The following is a 26,626-nucleotide window of genomic DNA, read 5'->3' as shown; positions in this document are numbered from 1 at the left end:
TTTGACCCTTATACCCATTGTATTTCGTGCGTGGAACGCGTAGCGTTCATTCGTCGTCGTCGTTAGACGAAGAGTGCACAATTTTTCCGTTTAATTTTTCACGTCGCTGCACCCCTGCCCAAATCCGAACTGCTTCGAACCACGGGCAGCGTTCTTTTTCTTTCACTTCACCTGGGATAATCATCCTCGTCAGAGAAAGTTGGCTTTCCTGCCGTGCGACGTCTTCGACGCGACATGCGCCGTCGGTAAACATGGAAAGCTTCGCTCTAAAAGAACGGGGATCAGCGTTCCTAACTAGGAACGTAGGAACAACGTTTCTAAATAGAAACAGTGCGTATCCGACATCTTTCGGAAATTTTCGCACATATGGCTCCGAAACGGACTGCTAGTCGCACTGTTGTAGCCACGATCTTTACGCCTGTGGGTCTTTTCCAAAATGTTCGCAAAAAGACGGGTACGGCATCAGTTTATCCTTTTTGCACCGCACACCCTCAATCAAACAAAATGGGGCGAATCAGCGATATTGAGTGCGAGACACCCTGACCAGTACTCTGCAGAATGCCAGTGCTGCTATTAACCAAGAACCACCCCACCTCACGTAATCCTAGGGTGTGCGCAAAATCTAAACATTCCCCCTCCCCCTACCTGAGCTGCCGGAAAACATGATGACCAGCGGTCAACTGTATGGCCCCGCTTCTTTTGCCGTCTAGAGCGAAGACCGCCCGACTGTCTCATAGATAATGAGGACCAGCTCAAGATGTTTCCACCACCTTATAGGCCAGAATGCTTCAACCCTGCTCCTGATAGTCTCCTAGGTCTGCCTTAATTATTTCAAATGTAAAAAAAACGAAGGATGCGAACACTAACGCGTAAGACTTGAAGGTAGCCAAGCTGTACGCAACCTTCACGATCATCACGAAGGTTCAGGCCCACGATTGCAGCCGATTTGCTTCTTCGCTGGAAGGTTTAAGTCCACAATGGCAGCCGGTTTGCTTCTTCGATGTCGCAAAAACCTTTACTCGATCATTGTTACAATAAGTGTGAGCTTCTTTCATTTTTTTTGGAAGTGACAATCATTGGACATCACTTTGGAGGGGCGTACGCTATGACGTGTCTTTTCGTTCCGAGCAAGTGTTGCCATGATTACGGCGAACGCTGGAGTTTTTTTCTCCCAATCGTGGCCAATCTCCCTAAGTGAGTAGGCTTAACTTGACGAACGTGCGCAGGGAACGCTGGGTGGTCGCCGTGAGGCAAGCACACATGAGCGCTCGGCATTTTCTTGGTTTTGTTAACTGCCGGGCAGTGGCCGCAAGGCCTGTACTCACGTGCGCGCGCCGGGCAATTTCTTGGTATTTTTAACTGCGGAGACGAAATATTACGATTTAGCTTCGGTGTTAAAAAAAAAGATTACTCACGATTCAGACGATATAACCTCCTGATCAATTGGTGATGCCTTAATGAAATCTTTATATGATTGGGGGGAGAAGTGGAGGCCGTAAGTCATCAATGTCGCATTAGCGATTGTACCGTCGTCTAGTCTTAGCCACTTAGCAGTTGCACCTGCGGCTAGGTATTTGTCACAGTTCCATTCTGGCGAGCGGTAACGAGCTGGCGCTATCTGCTTCAGTTCGGGTGGCGCCAGCGCCACTGTGGCGCCGATGGCTGCATCGCGCATACTACGGGTGTTTCATCCATGTACAACCTCTCTTTAACCCAACACAGCAGCAAGCCCTATTACGGCAAACACGAGCCGGATCACTCGAAACGCCAGCGAGGCTACTACGTTCCCCTCAGATATGGTGAAGCCGCACCCTTACCATCATGTTTAAGGAGCAAAATTATCCATAACAAAAGCGACATGCTTTGGGAGTGCCCCCAAATAAATCCAAATGAGAAAACAATACACTACACTATAAAATGTTGTACTCCTTTTTCTCTATAACTACAATGTAAAATTATCTACACCCTTAAGGGTGTATATCACTGCTATAACTAACACCTTTACACCCTAGCGATAAAAAACAACGCAAAGTTTTGTCGTTTATGAGACCCTTACACCCTAGCAAAAAAAAACAACAGAAAATACCCTTTAAGGGTGTTTTGTCGTTTATGAGACCCTTACACCCTAGCGAAAAAAAACAATGAAGAATACCTTTTAAGGGTGTTTTGTCGTTTATGAGACCCTTACACCCTAGCGAAAAAAACAACAACGGAAAATAACCTTTAAGGGTGTTTTGTCGTTTATCAGACCCTTACACCCTAGCGAAAAAAACAACGGAAAATAACCTTTAAGGGTGTTTTGTCGTTTATCAGACCCTTACACCCTAGCGAAAAAAACAACGGAAAATAACCTTTAAGGGTGTTTTGTCGTTTATCAGACCCTTACACCCGAGCGAAAAAAAACAATGGAGAATACCTTTTAAGGGTGTTTTGTCGTTTATGACACCCTTACACTCTAACAAAAACACAAGAATACACCCTTTCAAAACGTGTTTTTTGTTTTTTGATAACATGTAAAGATTTTATAGACAAAAAAGGTGCAAATCAATTTACTGTATAACACCCGCAAACCTTACCAAAATAGCAGAAACACAACTTTGAAAGGGTGTTATCAGAGATTAAGCACCCTTTAAATGGGTGTATTGTGTTTTCGCTGGGTGTAAGGGCGTCATAAACGACAAAACACATTTAAAAGGTGATTCCATTTGTTTCTTTGCTAGAGTGTAAGGGTGTAATAGACAAGGACTCAAGGGTGTAAGTCATTTTACAGTTTGGAGAGTTGCTGAAAAGAGGAGCAGCGCGACCGGATTGACTTCATTCAGGAAGCCGTCAGCAGAAACCAGGAACGAGGCCTCTGAATCTCGCAACGCTCCCTACATAGTCCCTTTCCCCCTTCTATCTTTGAATAACACATTTCTCTTTCTCTCTCTATATGCACAGGTGGTTCCTGCGGCTGCTTCAGCGCTGCAGCTGGTGCAAGCGCGGTTGTATCGCCTAATGGTGCCATGTGCATCTCAAGCCGCCGACCAGCCAATCGGGCACGCGCTTTAGGTGGCGATGAAGAGTTCTTGGTGTTCTATTTTCTGCCCATCGCGGAGCACCACAAGACTTTTAGGTACGGAGCACCTTAGGACCGCACAATGTCCGTCCGCGTCCGTGCGCATAGCATTACAATCGCAAAAAATGACTGGTAGACCAGTCTGAGTTATTGTCAGTCGTCTTACCCATTGGGCTACGACCGTAATAGTTAGTGCCCGAGAGTAAAACAGCTTACTCCCTCACCTGTAACGGTGCGGAGTACCTAACCTCCCCATGTCCGTCCGCGTCCATCCGTGCGCACACCACCATGAAGTGAAAATCAAGTAAAATTCGATTTGAGCCGTGAGTTGCAGTTTCATTTAGGGAATAATCAAGGTGCAACTCACGGCTCAAATCGAATGCCGGTCGGGACGCCAATAGGATGTCACTCGGGGCGCAACTTGGATGTAATTTCGAGTCCCCGTACACCGCACCCTCGCCATCATCCACGGAGTGGAGATGCTACCATTTTTTCTGTCCGTATCTGCGCACGCAAACATGTGAAATTTCACTGGCCACTTACCGTCGTGTCCACTACGGCGTCCACGCTACAAGTGATGAAGATTCCCAGCTGCACAGACAATAAAAATAGCGAACCGTGTTTCCCGTTATTGTGACACGAATACGGTGTCACACTTCTAAAACACATCCATGCATGTGCCTTAGGGTTGCAGACAACTCGGAAGAAACAACTCGACGCTGAAATGCTTACGCTACTTCTATTATGACGGATATTGGCGCTAGCACCAAGTCACATCTCTGGGTCGTCGTGCTGTGACGTACGAAACCTATTTGGTGTCTGCGAACGGCGTGAATGAACTGTTTTTAAAGCAGGGCTTTACTACTTTCGTCCTGCGGTTTCGCGGAGGGTGCGCAAGTTTACCTTTTGACCCTGCTACACACCCCTCAAAGCGCATCGCGCAATTCGCCGGGCCCGCTTTCGGCGCTGCGCACAAGGCCCCCTTTTCAGTCGTTCTGCTCAACCATGAGCGGCGCCGGCCGCTGCGGTTGCGGCCGATCAGCTGATCGGCAGCCAACCACCCCCGCAGCGTCCTGAGCATGCGCCGCTGCGTCGTCTCGGGCTACGTGACTCATCTTGCGCCCGGCGAAGAGAAACACCGTGTTCGCCGTGAATGAAAGCGAGGCCGGGCCTCCTCCTGTGAGAGCGTTGCACGGGACCGAACGGCTTTGAGCCGTGGTCGGCATTACAGCTACATCAAAGGTTAACCACGCGAAACCAAGACTCAACCAGACTAAGCCAAGCTTTTGCTTTGCATATCCACGGTTAGATGAGCTAAGCCGCAGCCATTCTTTTTCGTCTCTGGAACGCCAGCAGCTCTGCAGCCACTAATATTTTGAGTTTTTTTTTGCGATTTTAAGAGGTTACTTCATCATTTCGTACCGGCGATCGGATTTCGTTGCTGTTGGGTATTCCTATTCATACTTGTAAATTGTTTCGAACCATACAATCTCCAAAATGCTATCATTCTCCTTACTATATATATATATATATATATATATATATTAAATTAGAGTCACCACGAAAAACATAACAATATTTAATACGACGTTTCGGCTGGAAACCAGCCTTTTTCACTTGAAAAAGGCTGATTTCCAGCCGAAACGTCGTATTAAATATTGTTATGCTTTTCCTGGTGACTCTAATTTAATATACTATTCAGCTGCCAAGCCCTGCACTGTTCTATATATATATATATATATATATATATATATATATATATATATATATATATATATATACATTCTTTCTTTTTTTTCTTTCTTATTTCTTTCTTTCTTTCTTCCTCACGTAATTAATAAAAAATAATAATGTAACGTCACTAACGGTAAAAAATAGTCTAACCATTCCCCTATGCCTTCTTTGGTGTTGTAGACTGCCGGCATTTCTTTCTTTATTTCCTAACGAGCCCCTCATTTCCAAACCCTATTATCTTGCGAAAGCTTAGCGAGGGCCTCGGTTCTGGCAGCCTTGATGCCAAGGTAGCATAAGAGGGTTTCCCGACAGTTGCCCGCTTATGACAGGCTGTAGACGTTCGCGTCACGCCTCGGGGGTTGAAAAGAAGGTCCCCTTCTCTCCGTGTAGTCTGGGTGGCGCTGGCTACCACCCTCATGCGTCAGACACAGCTGTAGTAAATATAAATACCCCAGAAAGTGAAGGAGAACACAGTCGCCCATATAGCCGAATTGGTAAGGCATTCGAGATATAATCGAAAGGCGTGGGTTCGGTCCCCACTCTGGGCGCGTGTTTTTCTTTCTTTCTTCCTCACGTAATTAATAAAAAAAAATAATGTAACGTCACTAACGGTAAAAAATAAAAAATTGTCTAACCATTCCCCTATGCCTTCTTTGGCGTTGTATACTGCCGGCATTTCTTTCTGTATATATATATTCCCCCTCAGCCACGACCCGTGCAGCCCTGTGCGGGTATCTGGATCTTGACGAAACGAATACGTCTGCTGGGGTCTTTCTTTATTTTTCATAATCAGTCGGAAAGTAACGATAATAAAGTACAAATTATTTTGTAGTGATTCCATGTGCAATTAATCATCGGTATAACGAAGTACTCGGGACGGGATACTGCCTTTATTATAAGCGGTCATTCGTTAAAAACGAGAATGATCTATTCTTCCTGCATGGAATCTGAATCCGTAAAAATCTTGAATAAGGCGAGGCCTCGAAAAAAAATGGCTTCGTTATAGCGGGTCTACTGCACTTCCAGCGAGAAGCGAAGATAAGATAAGATTTGATAAGGTGAGCGTGCGTCAGTGTTGCCCGAGAAACCTGTCTCGTAATTAGAAATTTTGCTTTTAAATTATTCATCGCGACAAAGGCAGTAATGCTTCCTGCGTTTGCTTCCGAGTCCATGTAACATAGTTAATTTGACAGTTTTCGTCTACTTCCGCGTTATTACGTTTTTAGGCTATCGTAAGAGCTCATTGCGTGTAACTGGATTCTTTTCAAATGCTTGAGGAGAGTACCTGCGTGGTAAAAAACTATTTATGTCTGTTGATGCAGAGGTAATGGAATCTCGCATCCTCCACACGTACGCACACGCGCACGCATGCACACATATAGGCAAACGGACAGAAGGACACATACATACATACATACGTACATACATTCATACCTGCATATATACAAACGCCTGCATGCATACATACCTGCGAACATACATACATACATACCTGCATACATATATACGTGCACGTACATACATACATACATACATACATACATACATACATAAATAAATAAATACATACATACATACATACATACATACATACATACATACATACATGCATACATACATACATACAGGTTTTACGGCAACAATTAGTCACGTACACCTAAGTTCCCAATTGTGGTATCGCGATAACGGAGGTTACTTCATTTGGTAGTTGCGTATGCAGGTATTGCTGTCTAAATGATTTAAAAATTATTTAAGTGCGCCTGACACTGTGAGCTGATTCTCATCCCGACCACGATGTTCCCATGTGTCCGAAAAAGTGACCGCGGATCAATTCACCATATCCCGTTTCCGTGTACTCAAAAGTCAGGCACTTCCGGGGCTATGCAGATTGTAAATTAAACGTGATGATTCGGGCTGCGACTCAGAGTTGCACGGAACTAGAGGACAGGGAACCACCTTTATTTGCGAAAAAAAGTGCGTAGAATTGATATACAAAAACATTTGTAAAATAAACAAAAAATCAAAGCAGGTACACTCAAAGTGAAAAGTGTCAAGTGAGCAGCAGTGATTCGCCCAAGGGGCTCTAGTGCCCTCTCTTGACTAGTTTCGGTATCAGCCTGGAGTTGATGCCGAAAGTAGTCGAAGATGGCGCCGCAGCCCCTTAAAAATCTATTAAAGAGACACTGAATTGAGTTATCATTATTTCAGGTAATTATTTAGTTAATTCGTTATTTTTTCTTATGTTATGTTGTAAAGAAATATAGCTACAGCGTGAAAGCGTGAATAGGAGCAAGGACACAGAAAGACGACGGGACGAGCGCTGTGTCGTTGCTTCTATTCGCGCTGTAGCTATATTCTTTAAAATGAACTACCAACTCGCCCAACAGTAGGCTTATGTTATAGTGTCATCATTTGCGGCCTAGCAACGGCAGCGTCCGTGGCAACGACGTCACGCAAAGATCACCCTTAACACCTTTCATATGAGTAACGTGTGCCTGTGTAGCGCAGTGGGATTGACATCGGCTTCGCAATGCGAGGGACTCAGGTTCGATACCGACCAGAGGAAGCGGTGATACTTTCGTAGCCTCTGTTTGGGTGCGTGATGACACGTTACGCGTAACTACTGTGGCTAGACACCCTGACCCCGGAAGAGCGACCACGACAGGCCTGGCCCCCAAAGTGGTCCGCGCGCGAAATTTGTTATAGCCGTGCCACACGTACACGAAAAATGACATTAAGTTAATGCCTTAAGTTTTAATGCCATTATTCGCAGCTACACGCAAAAATCTTGCCACTCGTTCTAATCTCAGTTTTGGTTTAAGGAGTTGCGCACAACTCATTCGCCTTCACGAACGCCTTAAATCTGCCTACTCTCGAACGCGATGAGCACCAAATGAAACCGACGAAACTCTCAGCACCGGAGTGTTGACGCGGAAACGTAGCTGAACTTTGAAATAGGGCGATTTTTTGTGCACTATTTGCGGCGAAGTTCGGAAGAAGACGAAGTTCACTAAAACAGCGGCAAAAGGCAAAACAGCAACTCGTCGTTTTGGATTTTTCGGATTTGGCCACCGCTGGCAGGCGATGGGAGCAGCTGAAGCCACTTTAAGAAACGGCTCACACCATTTTTTTAGAAAACACTATTTCTCATAACTTTTCCTTTCACGAAAAACATTTTTAACCCTTGTAAGACGTTTTCCTCTACGTTAAAAACATAAAATGTGAGTGCATTTTTCTTTTTGGTCTTGATCACCGTCATGCCCAACACATTTAATGCCTTTGCGTTTTCGCGTGTAGCACGAACCGCCCACATAATGTAATTCGGTATCTTAACGCCTTAAACACTTAATGCCGTGTTTTAATCGACCAGATTTAGGGGAAATCCCCAAGGTGGAGTAAGTTTCTGTGAAGGAAAGTTTGACATCCACCTGAATGCAGCCATACGGCTACAAAGGAAAGCTATACAGCTTTCTCATAAACTTCGCAGTTGAAGAAAAATTCGTCCTGGTCCAGAATTCGAACCCTTTGTAGCTTTCCTTTGTAGCCGTATGGCTGCATTTAGGTGGATGTCAAACTTTCCTTCACACAATGCCGTGTTTTGTGTACATGTGGCACGGGTATTATAATTGCTAGGGCTCGACGCCAGCCCGTTAGCGTCAGAACCCCAGACTCGAGGCCACAGGGCCGAACGTGCAGGCTCGTTTCAGGAGTTGCTCAAGAGAAAAGCGGGAGTGCTCACAGCGAACCGCTATATGGCGCCAGCCTACACAGGAAGTGACTGGCTAGTATAGCCGCATGGGCATGGAGTGTCGTTGATCAGATCGTAAACGTTTGCTCACCGCCATGGGTTCGGCGCAGTCCAGCATCAAGTCCGTGACGTGCGCTCTGCTGGAGAAGCACTTCTTCACGTACGGTTGGGTCTTGCTCTGTTGCAGCTGCAAAAAGACACGTGTGGAGGCGTTGGTGTGCACAGGGCACGGGGTGACAAAAATTTACTGTGGTAGGAGTACCGAGACAGCACCTTTCGTAGGGGCCGACACGATGGCGACGAATTATTTGGCACTAGGCTGAGTGGAAAATTACTTTTTGTTCCCCTGCGGTCTCCTCTTTAATCTCACGGCTTTGGAAGGGGGAACATTCGCACAATTACAGACGAACGCATTCCCCAGAAAACACGGCTAGCGATATCAATACAATAAAATACTGCAATAAATGTGGAAGGCCCTCTAGCCCTTACTACGCTACTTGGGGTTTCCACCTCGTACGCCCCTCTGCAGACAACAACGTCGATCAATGCGTGCTAAAGAAGGCAGCTCTGGCCAGCTCTGAGCCACGAATTGCCCATAGTTTAAATGTTTTACCTTCGCTCTCCTTTTTTTAGCACGAAAGTGTTTTATTCCGGGATATAGAGATATTTCACTGACGTCGTATCCTTCACGGAAATGACGCCAGCGCAACGAAGCAAGCGGCCTGTAAAGGGTGCACCCCTGCACACAGGGTCTTCTTGCTCGGAAGCAACCTTCAGTACTAAAGAGTAAGTTATACTTAGGGTTGTTCGTTTTCTGGTTTTATATCTTAGCACGAAAGTGCTTTATGCCGGTATACACCCAGGTTTCACTGACGTCATATCCGCCGCGGAAATTACGCCAGCACACCTTTGCCGAAGCGACCCGCCAGCAGGACGTCGCTCGCCAAGCACACCCACAAGACAGCCGCCGACCCGCAAATCATGCTCACCTGCAGATTTCTCCCCACATTTCACTTTTGTGTTTCACCGATTCTTATGACAGAGAAATCAACCATAGTTTTTTTTTTTTTTGCAACCTCGGCGTACCGATGCCATCCCTTATGAGGAGTCAAGCAAACCAGTAACGGCCTATGCATGCTGACACCTGGCGGAACAGCACTATACTATAACAAATGCGCGCGCTGATACCTGGCGTTGGCAAAACACTCAACACTGCAGTGACCATTGAGTTTCTTACTATATACACTAGAGAGGAATCTGGCGCCAGCGTCTATGCGGCCCACATCAAGGCCGTCTGAGTCGTCATGGACCGCAATTATACATAGTTTCATCATTGCTTGGATTAAAACGTTTTAGTGACCGCAAATTTAAACAAAGTGCCAAAAAAACGCGAAGAATAGTGTACAATTATGTAAGTGCAAAATAAAAACAGGCTGTTTTAAAACTAAGGAAAAGGGAAGTAAAGCGTATTTTTGCCGGAACGGTTGTGCCTGCTATTCCGCAGGCCAAGGTTGTAGTCACGAACAAGGTTAATAGTTGGGTGGGGGGGGGGGGAACTCATTAGAGACTCTGATTTTATTAATTTTACCATTATTGCAAATAAGTTGCTTGAAGAGTTTGGAAAGTTTTGTGAGCGTGCCTATTAAAACGTTGCCTTTGTGGTGAACCGGTGCACCGACCGCCAACTAGTTTAACATGAAAAAAGAAAACGTGGCGTTAAACAGTCGTGCGCGATGACAAGATAGGACGCATACCAGCGCCCGTGTCTGTCGTATCTCCGTGGCCGTATCTTGTCTACGTCGAAGTACGTTATGTTTCTTCTTTTCGTCGGCTACAAATTTCGCGGCGGCTTATTACCCGCTCAGTCATGCGTCCTTCGACTGCGGCATGAGCAACGTCAGGTGCGATCACGCACTGCCTGCTGTTTCACCGAACACGGCTACCACAGAACAGGGAGGATTTCGGCTTCCTTGTAGCTCGTAAGCGTGTTAATGCATAGTGAAGAAAGCAAATTCCAAAAACCGTTTAAGAACCCAATTGTCATGCCAAGCCCAAGCCAAAAAGGGGGTCTTCCCATGAACCCCCACGACGACATGGCTTACAAGGCGCAGTTTCCTCTCTAGTATACTTACTAAGAAACTCTATGGCAGTGACGGAATCGTTCGCGGATGATGATGATGATGATGAGATAGCATGCCGCTCTCCCGGAAAAGTAACCATTACGAAAAGATATGCATTCGGAGACACTCGCACTAAAGACAAGAATGAGCAGCGAAACCGGTGAGTACAAATTTTATTTCGATTTTGCCTGGTAAGTGCTTACTTTTTAATTTCTTTTTGAGTATATCATTGGCAGAACGACTGAGGCGCTTACCCCCGTGTCCAGAATGTCGGTAGGGGTTATTTCGTAGGGAAGACCCAAGAAATCACTCTGAGACTCATGCAAATAAACACGTATTCACACCCAACGCTGTTGCACCCGATGTTTCCTAATCAACACGAACCCTAATGAACATTTTCTGCGCAATTCGGAACTCGTGCACTTGTCTTTGAACGCACCCAGAACCCTGATTTGCCACCTCCACTCCCTCCCCATTCCAGGATACATATCGTCCAGTCCAGCATACACATCGTCGCGCATAGATCACCCATTCAAAGTGAACATCCCTCATTGTCGTACTAAGCTGCGTTTCCATTCCTTGCTACCTAAAACACCAGACGATTGAAAACACCTGCCAAGCGCGATAGCTACTGTCACCGATGCGCGCGCATTTCGCTCAGAAATTGAACGGCATTTATCTGTGCTATAATAGTGTCCTCTTGTGTGTTCATTGCTTTGTGTGTTTGTATACGTAATCTTCTCGTGGCATTCACAATTTCTTTTGCTATTTTGTACAAGTGTCGTTCTGTGTGTTCCCCTAGCTTATGGCACTTTGGCCCGTGCTTTACAGTGTTATTTTTTTATTAATTCTGTGTATTTGCATATATTTGCATAAATTTTTAGTGAGTTGCTCTTGTTTTTGCATTTATGGCTTCGCATTTTTTCCCGTGAAAACGGCTCTTTTACGTAGTTCTTTTTTCCCACTAATTGTACCAAAACCAACTCCCTTCTGTAGCGCCCCATGCACATTGAAGGTACCGAAATGAATGAATGAATGAATGAATGAATGAATGAATGAATGAATGAATGGATGAATAAATAAATAAATAAATGAATGAATGAATGAATGAATGAATGAATGAATGAATGAATGAATAAATAAATAAATAAATAAATAAATAAATAAATAAATAAATAAATAAATAAATAAATAAATGAAAAATAAATAAATAAATAAATTCCCTCGAGCAGTGGAGACGCTGCTGTCCGGCTCCCGCATTTGCGATCAGCTCCTGCTGGTTGAAAGAGCGGTAGCACCCAGGGCGGCGCATGGCTACCTGCAAGAAGGCTCCCCTCCCACAATGCTGTGCTCTCTCTCTCTCTCCACTCCACTCCCACGAAGAAGTCTCTCTCTCTCTCTCTCTCTTTGTGTAAGTTTCCACTTGCTGCCACTTATTAATGGGGCCAATGGGTCATTAAACCTGCTCTATCGCGACTTTTTTCCACGGTTCCCGTCCGTGTACTGCACGGGCAAATAAACAAATGTTCAAAATGTTAAATAAAAGAAGCCGTTCGTTTAGTTTTCCGGGTCCCTCATATATACTGTGTTATTTCCACGATGCAACGCATACAATTGTGCCCGGGGATGTTCGAGCTCCTGCAGAAGTTCCGGTGAAGTCGTCAAGGACTTCCCTGAATGGGTTCTACTGCTCAAAAAAGGAATCCCCCTTAGCGATGCTTTCGACCGTCTGTTTCACACGGTCGTAAATAAGGTGTCATCTGAGGCGTTCGCTAAAGAGAAATACCGTATCTGCATGAAGCGCTTTGAACGCCAGTGCTCTGTATCTCACCTTGTATGGGGCGTAGTGCTTCCGGGCGCATTGATCGGCGACCTTTTCCACTGAAATTTCAAAAAGGGTTGAAAGAAATGAAGGTCGTTAAAAAGTACGCTTGAATTCACAGCTAAAATAACAAACAAACCAGGACGAGAGGGAGAGCAAAACACACGGGTGCTGTGTCTCGCTCTCTTTATCGTCCTGGTTTGTACGGTCGTTGTTGTTTCTTGAGGGGCGTTAGCGCGGAGCCGAAGCGCCACCTTTCAAGCCAAATAACGCGCGGCAAGAGTGTTGAACTACTAATATTGTAAAAGCGTGAGACAGCAACTTCCGTCGGATCGTATAGCTGCATCTCCAATATGCAAAAGCGTCTCGCTGGGGGTGTGAAGGGACGCCTTGCCTTGATGGCGTTCTCGCTGAGCGAGGCAGGTTGCCCGAAATTAAAATTTATCGTCGCTTAGTTCTCTAGAACTGCGTTTGTTTCAGGTACGCCGGAAACTGAAGTTATTGAGGTTAGTCCGTAGAAACAGCGAGATGCGGAAGTAACGTTCCAGATGTTTCCAGTGTTCCGTTGAACGTATACGCGGTACGTACACACTATTAGCGGGAACCTGCTTTCTTGCTCACCTAAAGTTGTTGCTTGTGTAATTACACCACTAAAATGTTTCCTGTAGTAGAAAGTCCGTGTCTCCAACGCAGGTTGCTAAGTCGAAGACCACAACGAATTCGCCGGGCAGACCTTTAGTGGGCTACAATTATCGAGTGCTGTATATACACGCTGAACACATAATGTCTACGAGATCACATTTTTGCAAATTGTCATTTATCTTGAAGATGTGCGCGACCAAAATGACTCGTGCTCTGACTGATACCCCTAGTTTATTATGAGATGTTCATCGTTGCCGCCCCCCCCCCTCCAAGTATAGGCATACAATTGCTTTTTAGGTTTACTTTTGTTCTTATATCTTGAATTGTGCTTACTCACTTTTGTATATAGAGGTAAATATTTGCTGGAAATATCATTTCTTACATTGTCTCGTAGTGCATTAAATAGCATGTGAAAAGAAAAGAAAACTGTGTCGCTTATGTGTTAGGCATGCTGATCCACCAAGATCATCAAAGTCATATTTCCGAGAAACTCTGGCATTAGTACATAGTGTGTATGATTCGCTTGACCGACCACCTGACTGGTTCCCTCTTTTGAACGCTTGTGTGCGTTTGCCTGAATTTTGATGTATATGTGCTTCTCAGAAGTCCAGTGTATTCTTGTTTGCGTGACTATGTATAGTCCTCGTACTGTCATGTTTGAGAGTATTCTCCCATGCAATACAGAAAAAAAAAAAAAAAAAAACGGCGGTTGTTCGGGCGTTCTTTGCTCGTCTTGCTTTCCGGAAGACCCTAGTTCGAATCCCACCCGGTGCAAGGTCGACCCAGTTGTATTTTCAGCTTAATTTCTTCATTTCAAACATTCATCGATATTTTTTATCCTTTTGAGAAGTCAGCCTGTTTGTGTACCATGGATGCCGTATTTTGAACCGAGATAGTTGCATACTGCCTTCGCATTAAAAAAAGAACTAAGGCTTAAAAATAAATATCGAGATTAACATCTCTTTCAAGTAAATGACTGATAACTCATAAATACATTGGGTATTATAAGAACATGATGGCTGCATTCGTACACACGCGTGCATACACTCCTCTAGGACCCTTCCGTTTACCTTTAGTGCCGTGAGTAGAGGATAATAATAGTTTGTTTATTATCAAGGAGTACATATAGAGGTAAAATGGCCCCGCCAAAGCCAACACGTGAGTTTGTGCGGCGTCGCCCGGCAGTAGGGGCCAAAACTGCTGTCAAAAGTACTCGTTGATAGCGATAACTGAATACAGAGAAAAAAGGGAAAAGAAGAGAAAAAAATTAGCGAGAAAGAAGACAAGCAAAAAACGACTAGTAGAAAAAAGGCAAAGACAGACACAAACAAAGATACAATAAATCAACATTGGTTATAACTAGATTGTTAGCATTTCTGAGCAGAGCTCGACCTACACTCGTAACCAATTCGTACTCGTGCAAACCATGGTAAGCTCTCCATTTAGAAAGTGTTATATTCGTGTATTCCACTGTACTACGAAGCGAGAGGCTGCAAGCGAGGGGCCGCCTGTGCCCGCCACTGCTCCGCTTCTCGGGCGCGGGGCAAACGAGGGAGAGGGCTCTTGTAAACAATAAACCCTCCCCCGATTTCTAGCGTGGGAAGCCAGTGGTCTCTACGCCAGCATTGCGTCTGCTCCTTCTTCGCGGCGCTCAGCGCTGCCGCCCTGTCTGGGCGCCTTCGTAACGTCCTTACTTCCGGGGTTTCCCCTGAGACGATCATAACAATATTGGCGACGAGGGTAAATTCAGTTTTCGTGCAAGTCATTGCACATACTTCGTTCGTGTTCAACCATGCCCACCTACGGTGCCTTGGAACCTTTTCACGGGGAAGGAGCGGCGTGGACGGAGTACCTGGAGCGCGCTAAAATTTTCTTCGATGCCAACAACGTTCCGGACGCGAAGAAAAGATCGGTGTTCCTGACCTGCTGCGGACCCGCAACCTACTCGCTGCTGCGGAGCCTGCTTACTCCGAAGACTCCCGACGAAGTGCCGATAGACGAGATATTCACCGTGCTGTCGAGCCACTACGTGCCCAAGCCCTCCGTCGTGGTGTCACGCTTCAAATTCAACAGTCGCACCCGCCAACCCGGAGAAGCTGTCAGCGACTACATCGCAGCCTTGAAGAAGCTTTCTTCAGAATGTGAGTACGGCACTTTCCTACCGGACATGCTTCGTGACCGACTCGTTTGCGGCATAGCTGACGCAACAATGCAACGCCGCCTGCTCGAAGAAGTGAATTTAACGTTTGACTCTGCGGTGAAACTCCTCGTTGCAATGGAGACCGCGAAGAATGACTCAAGCATGTTGATGAGAAAACCGAGCATGGAGGAGACCCAAGAAATTCATGTCGTGAAGAGGGCGCCGGGACAACGGCAGATAACTTGCTACCGCTGTGGAGATGCGCACTACGCAACTGCTTGCAAGCATGCTAAAGCACGATGTGGCGCATGCGGTAAGGTGGGGCATCTAGCCAAAGTATGCCGTTCAAAGAAAGCGTTTGACGATGAGAGCAAAAATCACTTGAACAAAGGATTCAAGAAAAGAGGACATCCAGTGAATGCTGTAGGGAGCGCGGAAATTCCTTCGCCTTGTCGGACACCGACATACGAAACGTGGTCAATGGAAAGTTCCGGAACCGTCCCGCCATTTTTCGCAATTGTTGAAGTAGCCGGAAAATCGCTTCGAATGGAGCTCGACACGGGGGCCAGCGTCTCCATCATGGGAGAAAAAGCGTTTCATGAGCGCTTTCCTGAGCTAACAATAGAGCCCTCGGACGTTGTTCTCAGAAGCTACTGCGGAAAAGTAACGCCTGTCAAGGGTAAAGTTACCGTTCCGGTACAGTTTGGCAACCGTCAAGCGACCTTGCCGCTGTTTCTCGCCCCTGACCAGTGTCCTACACTCCTAGGAAGGAACTGGATTAGTGCTCTCGATCTAGACCTCACCGAAGTTCAGTCCATCAAGTCACTTTCGAGTGTGGACGAGCTGCTTTCGCGCTACAAGAGCGTGTTCTCCGAAGGTCCTGGAACCCTCAAGGGAGTGAAAGCCAAGCTATTCGTAAAGGAAGGTGCAGTTCCAAAGTTTTTCAAGCCCCGCACAATTCCGTTCGCACTTCAGGACAGGGTTGCCGAAAAGCTGGAAAAAATGCAACGCGAAGAAGTACTCGTACCTGTCAGAACGTCTGAATGGGCAGCCCCGATCGTTCCAGTTGCGAAGGAAGACGGCAGCATTCGCGTGTGCGGAGATTTCAAGCTGACGATTAATCCTGTCGCGGTGCTAGAAAAGTACCCAGTGCCGAGAGTCGAGGACCTGTGGGCCAAGCTTTCCGGAGGTCATAAGTTTACGAGGCTTGATTTGAAGGATGCGTACCAACAAGTGGAGCTGGACGAAGAATCGCAGAAGCTTTGCACGATCAACACGCCGCAAGGTCTTTTTAAATACACCAGGCTTCCCTTCGGCGTTTCCTCGGCTCCAGCCATTTTTCAGAGAGAAATGGAGAACTTGCTGCAGGCCTTGCCTCACGTCGCCGTGTATTTCGACGACATCATTGTGACCGGAAAGAACGACGCCGAGCACTTCACAAATGTGCACCGTGTCCTGCAACGACTCGAAGATGCAGGCCTGAAGCTTAAGCTCGAAAAATGCACTTTCCTCGCCAACGAGGTGGAGTACCTCGGACACGTCATCGACGCAGAGGGCCTGCGCCCAACACCGAAGAAGGTTGAAGCAGTCTTGAAGGCGCCAAGTCCCGGGGACGTCCGACAGCTGCAAAGCTACCTGGGGCTCATCAACTTTTACAGGCGTTTTCTGCCAGACCTGTCATCAGTGCTCCGACCGTTGTACTTGCTGCTCGTGAAAGACGCGCGGTGGAAGTGGACGGCGAAAGAGGAAGAAGCTTTCAATAAAAGCAAGGAGCTGCTGACTTCCGCACCCGTCCTCCAGCACTTCGATCCGACAAAGCCCATCGTCCTGAGCTGCGATGCTTCGCCGTACGGCGTGGGAGCTGTTCTCGCACAGCGAGACGAAACTGGAGAGCACCCAGTGGCTTTTGCATCGCGTAGCCTCCTGCCAGCAGAGCAGAAATACAGCCAACTCGACAAAGAAGCCTTGGCCATAATATTTGGAATCACCAAGTTCCATCAATACCTGTGGGGCCATGATTTCGAGGTAGTGACGGATCACAAACCCTTGCTGGGACTGCTGGGACAGGACAAACCGATTCCGGAGCGGTCGTCACCCCGAATGATTAGATGGGCAATTACGCTTTCGGCGTACAGATACCAGCTCATCTACCGACCGGGAGCGTGCATCAGCAACGCCGACGCCTTGAGCCGGCTGCCGCTACCTGCACAAAAAACGTACGTCCCTCAGCCCTCAGATATCTTCATGCTTGAAGGATCCTATCCACGACTCCTGTCTCCTTCGACTATTTCGAAGGCAACCCTTCGTGACCCCGTACTGTCTCGTCTGCTTCGAGCGTTACTGTCAGGTGACGAGATTCCGCAAGGAAAAGAATGGTCACTGTTTCAAAAATGCCAGACGGAGTTCAGCGTTCACGAGAACTGCGTTTTGCGGGGTGCCCGTGTTGTTATTCCCGAGTCCCTGCAGGCAGACGTTCTAAGCTTGCTCCACGAAACACATCCTGGAGTGGAGAAAATGAAAACAGTCGCGCGAAGCCACGTGTGGTGGAACGGGCTTGACCAAGACATTACCGACAAAGTGAAGCACTGCCAGGCATGCCAAGAAAACCAGCGCATGGGAAGGAGAGTTCAATCGACTCCCTGGCCGTTCCCTAAAAAGCCGTGGTCGCGACTACATGTGGACTTCGGCGGGCCATTCAGAGGCCATTACTTCTTTGTTTTGGTCGACGCCTTTTCAAAATGGGTGGAAGTGGTCCCAGTGACTTCACCATCTGCGGAGAGTACCATCAAGTGCCTGCGAAAAATTTTCTCCACGCACGGATTGCCGGATACAATTGTATCGGACAACGGCACTGCGTTTACCAGCGACAAGTACGCTGACTTCCTCGCTCGCAACGGGATTCGCAGAATTCTCGTTCCCCCCTACCATCCTGCTTCGAACGGCGCCGCCGAACGTGTCGTCCAAACCATCAAGTCGAAGCTCAAGAAAGCTCAGCCGGGGGATTTCCAGACGAGCATCGACCGCATCCTCCTCTCCTACCGGACTACGAAGCACTCGTTGACAGGGTCGACACCCTCTGAGCTCCTCATGGGGCGAAAACTTCAAACAGCTCTCGACCGGCTGCATCCGAACCTGCGAGCAGACGTGGAGTTTAAATTAATCAAGCAGAAGCTTCGCTGTGACGAGAATGCCCGCAGGGCCCCTATGCCTTCGCCCGGAGACCCTGTATTCGCACGAAACTTTCGCCCAGGCCCTGCTTGGATTCCTGGAACTGCCCGGAATTCCACAAGCTCGTCTTCACTTGAGGTAGAGCTGCAAGACGGCACAGTCTGGAACAGACATGGGGACCACGTTCGACCGGGAATTGCTCCCTGCATTATCTCCGACGACGAAGAGCCGCCGCAAACCACACTTGAAGCTGCCGAAAGCGGCCAGACCGACGCCGGAGGCAACACAACACCGGATGTACTGTTTATGCCGACGCCTCAGCCGCCGAGCATCGTTCGCCAGCCGAGCCCCGCTTCACAAGCAACGGGGCCAGACACGAAACTTGAACCGCAAGAGGGGTCGGACCGCCATCTTCGGCGCTCGAGCCGACGACGGAAAGCCGCCAGCTATTACGCACAGTGAAGACGGGCTCCCCAGGTGGTGAACTCGTCAAATGGGGGAGGAGTGTTATATTCGTGTATTCCACTGTACTACGAAGCGAGAGGCTGCAAGCGAGGGGCCGCCTGTGCCCGCCACTGCTCCGCTTCTCGGGCGCGGGGCAAACGAGGGAGAGGGCTCTTGTAAACAATAAACCCTCCCCCGATTTCTAGCGTGGGAAGCCAGTGGTCTCTACGCCAGCATTGCGTCTGCTCCTTCTTCGCGGCGCTCAGCGCTGCCGCCCTGTCTGGGCGCCTTCGTAACGTCCTTACTTCCGGGGTTTCCCCTGAGACGATCATAACAGAAAGAAACACTTGGAAATCATTGATCCCGCCAAACGGTCACCGCGCACAAATCCGTACTTCAGCAACATTATAATCCTAATGGGATACAAGAGGGATCGGCCAAAAGCGCCAAACGGGATTTGCGGCGAAGTGCCCGCAGCTAACGCAATTTTTACGGCAGAAGCACCTTGACGGTCGGGCTGTCAGCGGCTCCTGTCGTCGTCGTGTCCTGTCGTCACGGTAAGTCAAGTTGTCAAACGACAATAAAAAACAAGTCTATAATGAATAAAACTGGTTCCAAATAAACTAACATGATTTAAGCTAATTTAAAATGCAGGAATAATCAAGATTTAATTGCATTATTAACAAAAAAATTACCCCACCTTCCTGCGAGGGGAACCCTGTGGAGATGCGACGCATCTTGGGGCACTAGCGTCGGCGTTGGCGTTGGCGGCCGCTCGGCCGCTCGCTTCTCGCGTACGGCAGCGGCTTCACGTTGACGAAGTTCAGCATCGGCTGCTCGCTTCAACCGTTTGCGTTCGGTATCACGTTTACGAAGTTCGGAATCGGCTGCTCGCTTCAAACGTTTGCGTTCAGCATCATGTTGACGCCGCTTCGCAGCCTTGTCTTCAGTGGTGCTAGCATTTCTGTTATCACAGTGATCGGTGCTTGTTACGGTTGCGCGGGCGATAGCAGAATTGTTAGGCTCCATTCAACACATCGATGGAAATCGGAACGCCGGTGCTGGAACGACCGCGGCTATGACGCAACGTGGCGCGGCTATGACGCAACACAATCCAACACAATCCACTTTAATCCAATCCAATCCAAATCCAATCCAAGCCAAGCCAACCCAATCGAATCCAATCCAATACCCCTCGCGAGAGAGTGTTCGCTATCGGAGAGGAGAGGGGGTGAGCGGCGGAGAGCGCAGCTCGCGCGGCGAGGAGAATGGGGGAGGGGTGTGGACGGACAACAACAACGCCGTATGGAGGGACAAGGCGAGTGAATGAGATGCAGTCGCATCTAAAATTTGTTAAATTCCGTCTCGAAGTTGGTTTCAAACGCCAGGTTTTCTACTGTAAAGCATACTTTTTAGCATGTTGCAGCGTCTGACACGAAGACAACTTACGGCACACTCTGTCTCTGATTTGATTGCTTAAATCCGATTCAACGCAAGAGAGGGAACCACCGCCTCTGTAAGCGCACGATTGCTCCTCCCACGATTGCTCTCTGGTGTCCAATCAGCGCGCGCCGTGTGGCAAGAGAGTGGAAACGGCGTGCGTTGGCTCCAGAGAGAGAGAGAGAGAGAGAGAGAGAGCACTTTATTGAGCTTTGTGCGGTTAGAAGGCTGTTGTATACCTGCCGGTTTATGCCAGGCAGTGACGTCGGCGGCTCTGGTGACCAGGGAGATTTGGGTCTCCTGGTCTGAGATCGCCAGTGCCTCCTCCCACTGCTCATTAGAGGAAACTCCAGAAACGCTCGTCTCTGCGATGGACGCTTGCCCATTAGCAGCGATTTTGCTGTGGGAAACACTGGCGCACACTGTATGCTTCGCTCCTCCTCAGGTTCCACGTTAGTGGAGATGGCCCGGGATTTTTTTCATCCCGGCCAGTTAAAATCAAGAAAATGCCGAGCGTTCGTGTGTGTGTGCCACGCGATGACTGCCCAGCGTCCCCGTTGCACGTTTGTCAAGCCAAGCATACCCACTTAGGGAGGTTGGCCATGATTTGCAGAAAAGAAACAACTCCAGCGTTCGCAGTAATCATGGCAACACTTGATCAGGATGAGAAAGACACGTCATAGCACACGCCCCTCCAAAGTGATGCCCAATGATTATCCCTTCCAAAAAAATGAAAGAAGCTCACACTTATAGTAACAATGATGGAGAAAAAGGTCATTGCGGCAGCGAAGAAGCAAATCGGCTGCAGTAGTTGACTAATTAAACCTTCGTGATGGTCGTGAAGGTTGCGTACAGCTTCGGTATACCTTCAAGTCTTACGGGTTGGTGTTAGCTTTATTCATGTTTTTTGACCCAGAAAGTGGTGACGTGAGCTAGAAAATATTGCAAAGACTGTACGCACGTGCATGGGGGAAATTGTTCGATTATGTAGCAGCGTTAGATGGGCAGATGGGCAGATGAGATCAAGGAGTTTGCGGGGATAAATTGGTCGCAGTAGTACAGGACCGGGATAATTGGAGATCCATGGAAGAGGCCTTTGCCCTGAAGTGGGCGTCGATAGGCTGATGATGATGATGATGTAGCGGAATTCAGAGGTGAAGAATATTTGCTAACACTGCGACAATGGTTGATGCTTTCGGGCAAGGGCTAAACCTCCCGCCCTGGCTCATTTTTACACACACACACACACACACACACACACACACACACACACACACACACACACACACACACACACACACACACACACACACACACACACACACACACACACACACGCGCGCGCACACACACACACACACGCGCACACACACACACACACACACACACACACACACACACACACACACACACACACACACACACACACACACACACACACACACACACACACACACACACACACACACACACACACACACACACACACAAACCAAGCACTTCCCCGAAAGCTTCAACCATCGGCTGCGTCGGAGTCGCTCCCGGAGCGGGGTAGAGTGTGCGGTGGAGTCCCCGGAAATGATTATATACTGCGCCGGTTTCACGGCAGTTAGAGCAGAGCGCGCCGGAATGGCCCCCGGAAATTGCGCCAGGTGCGTCGGAGAGACCTCTGTAGCGGTTGTAGAGTGCACCGGAGTTGCTCCCGGAACGTATATAGTGTACTGGGTGCGTCGGAGTGGCCCTTGGAAGGGGAAGGGAGCGAGTTGAAGGTGTCGGAGTGGCCCCCAAAGCAGAATAGAGCGGATGGTGGTCGCTTGCGTGTCTTTTGACATCTCAAGCAGTGGTTATTCAACTGCGCCATTTTGAAGCAACTCGATTGGCACGCGCCTAGGTGCGACAAGCAAGCGTCACTTGTGGTGTATCCGCCCAAGCGCTCTAATATTCAACGGAGCGTATGCTAGAATAGATTTATTTTTCAGGCGACGTTCTCAACGCGCAAATTCGGTCTGCACGCATACATCAACCTTATCCTTACGCTTATTTACGGTGTACAGAAACCATAACCAGTCGTGTCATGACCGATCTTCGGCTACGTTGCGCCCTCTGACTTGGGAATGTGTGTTGGAGAAACGCGCTGCAGCCCAAGGAGTAATCTGAGCATAATAATTAGACAAGTAGCAAAACACGTCTACTACGTATAATTTAAGCATTGGATGATAATGACATTGCATTTGTTGTATTTAATGTATACACTTAGAAAAAAAAACTTAATACGGTTAATCGTATAATATTATTGCAGAAATTGAATTCATACGGGTTTAGGAAAAAAATATCGGACCTGTTAAATAGTTATATCTCGAAGCGGAATCAGTGTGTCGTAAGTAAAAAAAAAAAGGCCATGTATCAGCTCCTTTCTTTGAAAATGTCGACGAACGACGATAGTCGACTGACACCGCTGCCAAGTATAAATGCCTACCTTTTTTTCCCTTCACCTCTCATGCAATTCCCCTCCCGTCTCGTTGCTCCCAAATAACATGGTAGTGGTTTGCTCAATTCAATTTCAATTTACCGAATTCCACTGCTCCGGGCCGGGTGCATCGATGCCAGCGCTGGCGCACGGCGGAGACGCGCGTGAATCGAAACACTCAAATGTCTATAAACTACGTTGTCCTACTCCACGTGCGTGGCAAACAGAACGGGGAACCTATCTAGTGGAACCTTTCGTTACTTTTGCCGTTTGATTTCTTGCCGCCTGGAGCTATAGTGGCACGGGCAAGAGCAGGCGACAGAGTAAATTTTTTTTTTGTAGAACTTCATTTTCTATCGCACAAACCAAGCATCTATTTTTTTTCAAATAAGGGAACACTGCAAATATCACTGATGTGTTCATGTCCTGCCGTATATTTGCGTAATGTCTTGTTCTTGTTCAACAATGTTTACAAGTATGAGCATTAATGCCACCGGACTTAGCCGTTTAAATTTAGCTCTGGGTAATAAAACTATTGCCAAGCTTGTGCTTCATTTTGGCCGGGTGACTGAATCAAGTCACAGACAGACAGACTAAAATTTCTGCGTTGAAGTAGCCCAAGACTATCCTCTTTAAAACCTTATGTCAGTCTCAGACTGTGTGGCGGTGGGCGTTCCGCAAGGCGCAGTCCTTGGGCCCATCTCTTTCTCCATATACGCCAACGATCTTTTATCAGTGCTAACGTGCTCATAAGCTTGATTATACAGGGGTGAAAAGGCTTTGTTTTTAGTTGGGGACACTATTTGAAGAACTGCAGGGCAAAATTAAGTAAGAACCTGGTGGTATCCCTGCATCGTTCACAGAGAATAAGCTTACACTTAACATAGACAGAACCAATTTTGTAGTCTTGCAAGAGGAAGGATAGAAATTGTGGCTGCCCGTCTGTATACTCAAATAATGTCCGGTCGAAAAAAAAATTGTTGCTGCAAGTATTTAGGAACTTGGTTTGAATCGAATATTCATCGGAATGGCGATGCGTGTTGCGTATCGTCTTCATGTGTCGTAAAAAGCCCGTCAATGTTTTGACCAAGTTCTACAGATTCTTTACGGTACATTTATACGGAGTCATCTTGAATATTGTTTATAGTCTTGGGGCAGTACGTACAAAACTTGTGTATAACCTACCGTCTGCCTGAAAAACTTCGATTATTTGCCTTTTTGAAAACATACCCATTGTTGCAGTTGCTGCGGGACATTCCGTTCAATGAGGCATTTGAAATAGAAGTAACCCTGACAGTTAATGAATAATACGTTTTAATAAGTCGCTGCCCATCACAATACTTAATTTTCTGGCACGAAACACGAGGGAAGCTACTAACAGCTGCATTTATTAACTTACCACCATGCCATAAGTTTATGGACCGCCTCATGGGGTTCAACGGTGCTATAATATGGAACGTGTTCCCACTTAGTGTAAAGGCTAACCAGAACCAGCCGCGAAGGCTCCGTGTCCAAACAGTGTATTGCCTGTATGCATTGAAACAAAGACAAAAAGGAAATTAAACGACGGGAAGGGGAAAGGATCTTGCCGATGGTAAAGAGGGGATAAGCCACTCCACTGGAAGCCTGAAAGAGTAATTTGAGCATGCTAGTTGCAAAAGTATCAAAGCACGTGCACACTAATATCGTAAGAAGAGCTAACAATGGCGATTGGCCGAGCCTCTCAGACGGAGTAACAGAGGAAAGAAGATGAAGCTGGGAAATGATTATGACAATGGTAACGAGGGAACGCTGTCGCACCTGTCAAGACATTTCTGTATGACTCTGCTGCTACATGTATTGTGATGTACCGTGACGCGTCTACCTCAGGCGTCTAGATCAGAAACCGCTGCAAAACGTGGTCACTTGCGGAAGTACGTCCTACAACACAGAAATGCCGCACAGTGATCAAAAACAAACAAACAAACAAACAAACAAACAAACAAACAAACAAACAAACAAACAAACAAACACGCAAGCAAGCAAGCAAACAAACAAACAAACACAACGTTTCTGTATGTCTCTTCTGCCCGTACTGCGATGTACTGTGACGCGTCTACCACAGAGGCCACTGCAAAACGTGGTCGCTTCCTGAAGTACGCCCCAGAACACAAAAATGCCGCACGGTGATCCAAAACAAACAAACAAACACGCTAAAACCATACGCAGCCGACACCATCGCAACTGTTACGATGCGTAGATCACACGCCATACATGTATCCCTCTGATGACGAAGACATTGTCGCGACAGAACATGACATAATCACGACAGACCGTACCATTAGACATACTGCTTCGCACAGGTAGAAATAAAATGTAGTGCTTCCGCATACCCACAAGCAAGCAGTCTTAAGTGTCTCTAAATTTTTCGTTCGCTCGTCTAGTCGACAGAGGGATTAACCCCGAAGTTTTATTTACAACTGTCACGACTGGGATGTTCCATTCTGAGACCTGAGACAAGTACAAGTCAGACATATCTGGTGTCTGGCTTGTACCTATGTCAGAACGGGATATCGCGAACAAACCTTATTTACGAAAATATTGCGCGGAGTGGAGGCAACAGAAAATTTTACAGCAAAAAAAAGTGTCCTGCAGGAATTTCGGCACTACTTGGGCTCCAACCAGGCCGTTCGTGCCAGAACCCATGATTTTACCACTAGGGTATACTGAAGTCGAACAGTGGGATTTTTTTAGCTGTCACTCAAAACCACGGTGAGCTCAAAACAATAGGAGTTTGCGAACCCAATCAGTAGAGGGCTCTGGGTGCATGCAGGAAGTGGCCGGCTTGTACCGACAAGTGAAAGAAATCTCGCTTCCCGACGGTGGCTCACCACCGATTGTTTCTGCTTTGACCATCTTCTCGGTATCTTACCTTCGACGCAGGCCTTTTTCAATTGCTCGATCTTTGCTTCTACCGAAGACACGAGCAACAGTGCTGCCAGTAGCGGGAGCGACAGCACAAAGTTGACCGCCATCTCCACGGCTGTGATTCTAGGCCTCTCGTCGTCTGCTACGTCGGAGCCTTGTCGTCTGCTTGCCGCCTCCCCTGCATGCGGACGCAGGCGTGCGCGTACACACGAGGGTTTGTCAGCGCGAGAATGAATGATTTTCAGCTGGGGAACATATATACTGTTGCTAGTTGATTGAAGCCGCCTAAAGCGACAGACAAGCCTTGGGCTCTTCTAAGCTTTTTGCGAACGCCGAAGCAGCCTTTGAACGGCTACGTATGAATGAATGCTGCGCTGTCGCGTCAGTCTTTCTTATTTTTCTGGATTTCACTGGCAGAAGACCCTCATAATTTCACAGCAAACGCGTTCTGCTTTTCTTTCCTGCGAGCATGGATATCTGTGCGTAAAAAGGACTGGTCCGCTTCTGAAGTGCGCTTAATTGACTGACGTCGGGTGACCCCACACGGCCGTCGTGACGCCGTACTGCTACTATTCAGCATGCACTATATGTACAAACGCCAAACTGGGCATTATCTAAAAGCAAGTGTGCCTTAAAGGGACCCTGCAACACTTTTTTCAACTTTTTTTGAAATCTTAAATGCTTGCAGAACATAGTAACCCAACACACCCAGTACTTAGATTAGGGGGTCGAAAAGTACCTCAGCCAAAAATCACTGCTCTATGCCCACCAGATAACTCGGAAACTCGCTCAACCCGCCGCGGTGGCTCAGTGGCTAAGGCGTTGCGCTGCTGAGCACGAGGTCGCGGGTTCGATTCCCGGCCGCGGCGGCCGCTTTTCTGATGGAGGCGAAAAGCAAAAACGCCCGTGTGTACGAGATTTCGGCGCACGTTAAAG

At 47.5% G+C, this 26,626-nt stretch overlaps 1 protein-coding gene and 1 non-coding gene across 2 annotated transcripts in view; one reads left to right on the top strand and one right to left on the bottom strand.

Annotated features, from left to right (window-relative positions):
• The window catches only part of LOC144139161 (uncharacterized), a 34,663-nt gene extending 8,810 nt beyond the window's left edge, over positions 1–25,853 (bottom strand). Inside the window, exons 1-4 of the mRNA XM_077671598.1 lie at positions 25,695–25,853; positions 12,492–12,541; positions 8,632–8,727; positions 3,602–3,649 (exon numbers count right to left, since the gene is read on the bottom strand). Of these exons, the coding sequence (XP_077527724.1) occupies positions 3,602–3,649; positions 8,632–8,727; positions 12,492–12,541; positions 25,695–25,797 (297 nt within the window). The 5' untranslated portion in view covers positions 25,798–25,853. The remainder of the gene's footprint in view (positions 1–3,601; positions 3,650–8,631; positions 8,728–12,491; positions 12,542–25,694) is intronic.
• Positions 5,269–5,340, top strand: Trnai-uau (transfer RNA isoleucine (anticodon UAU)). Its single transcript has one exon. It is a non-coding gene; the product is annotated as a tRNA-Ile (tRNA).
• Positions 25,854–26,626: the final 773 nt, after the last annotated feature.

The sequence above is a fragment of the Haemaphysalis longicornis genome, unplaced genomic scaffold, assembly GCF_048455015.1.
Source record: "Haemaphysalis longicornis isolate Haplotype H1 unplaced genomic scaffold, Haemaphysalis longicornis Haplotype H1 scaffold_5, whole genome shotgun sequence".
Lineage (NCBI taxonomy): Eukaryota > Metazoa > Arthropoda > Arachnida > Ixodida > Ixodidae > Haemaphysalis > Haemaphysalis longicornis.
This window is presented reverse-complemented; position numbering and strand designations above follow the sequence as displayed.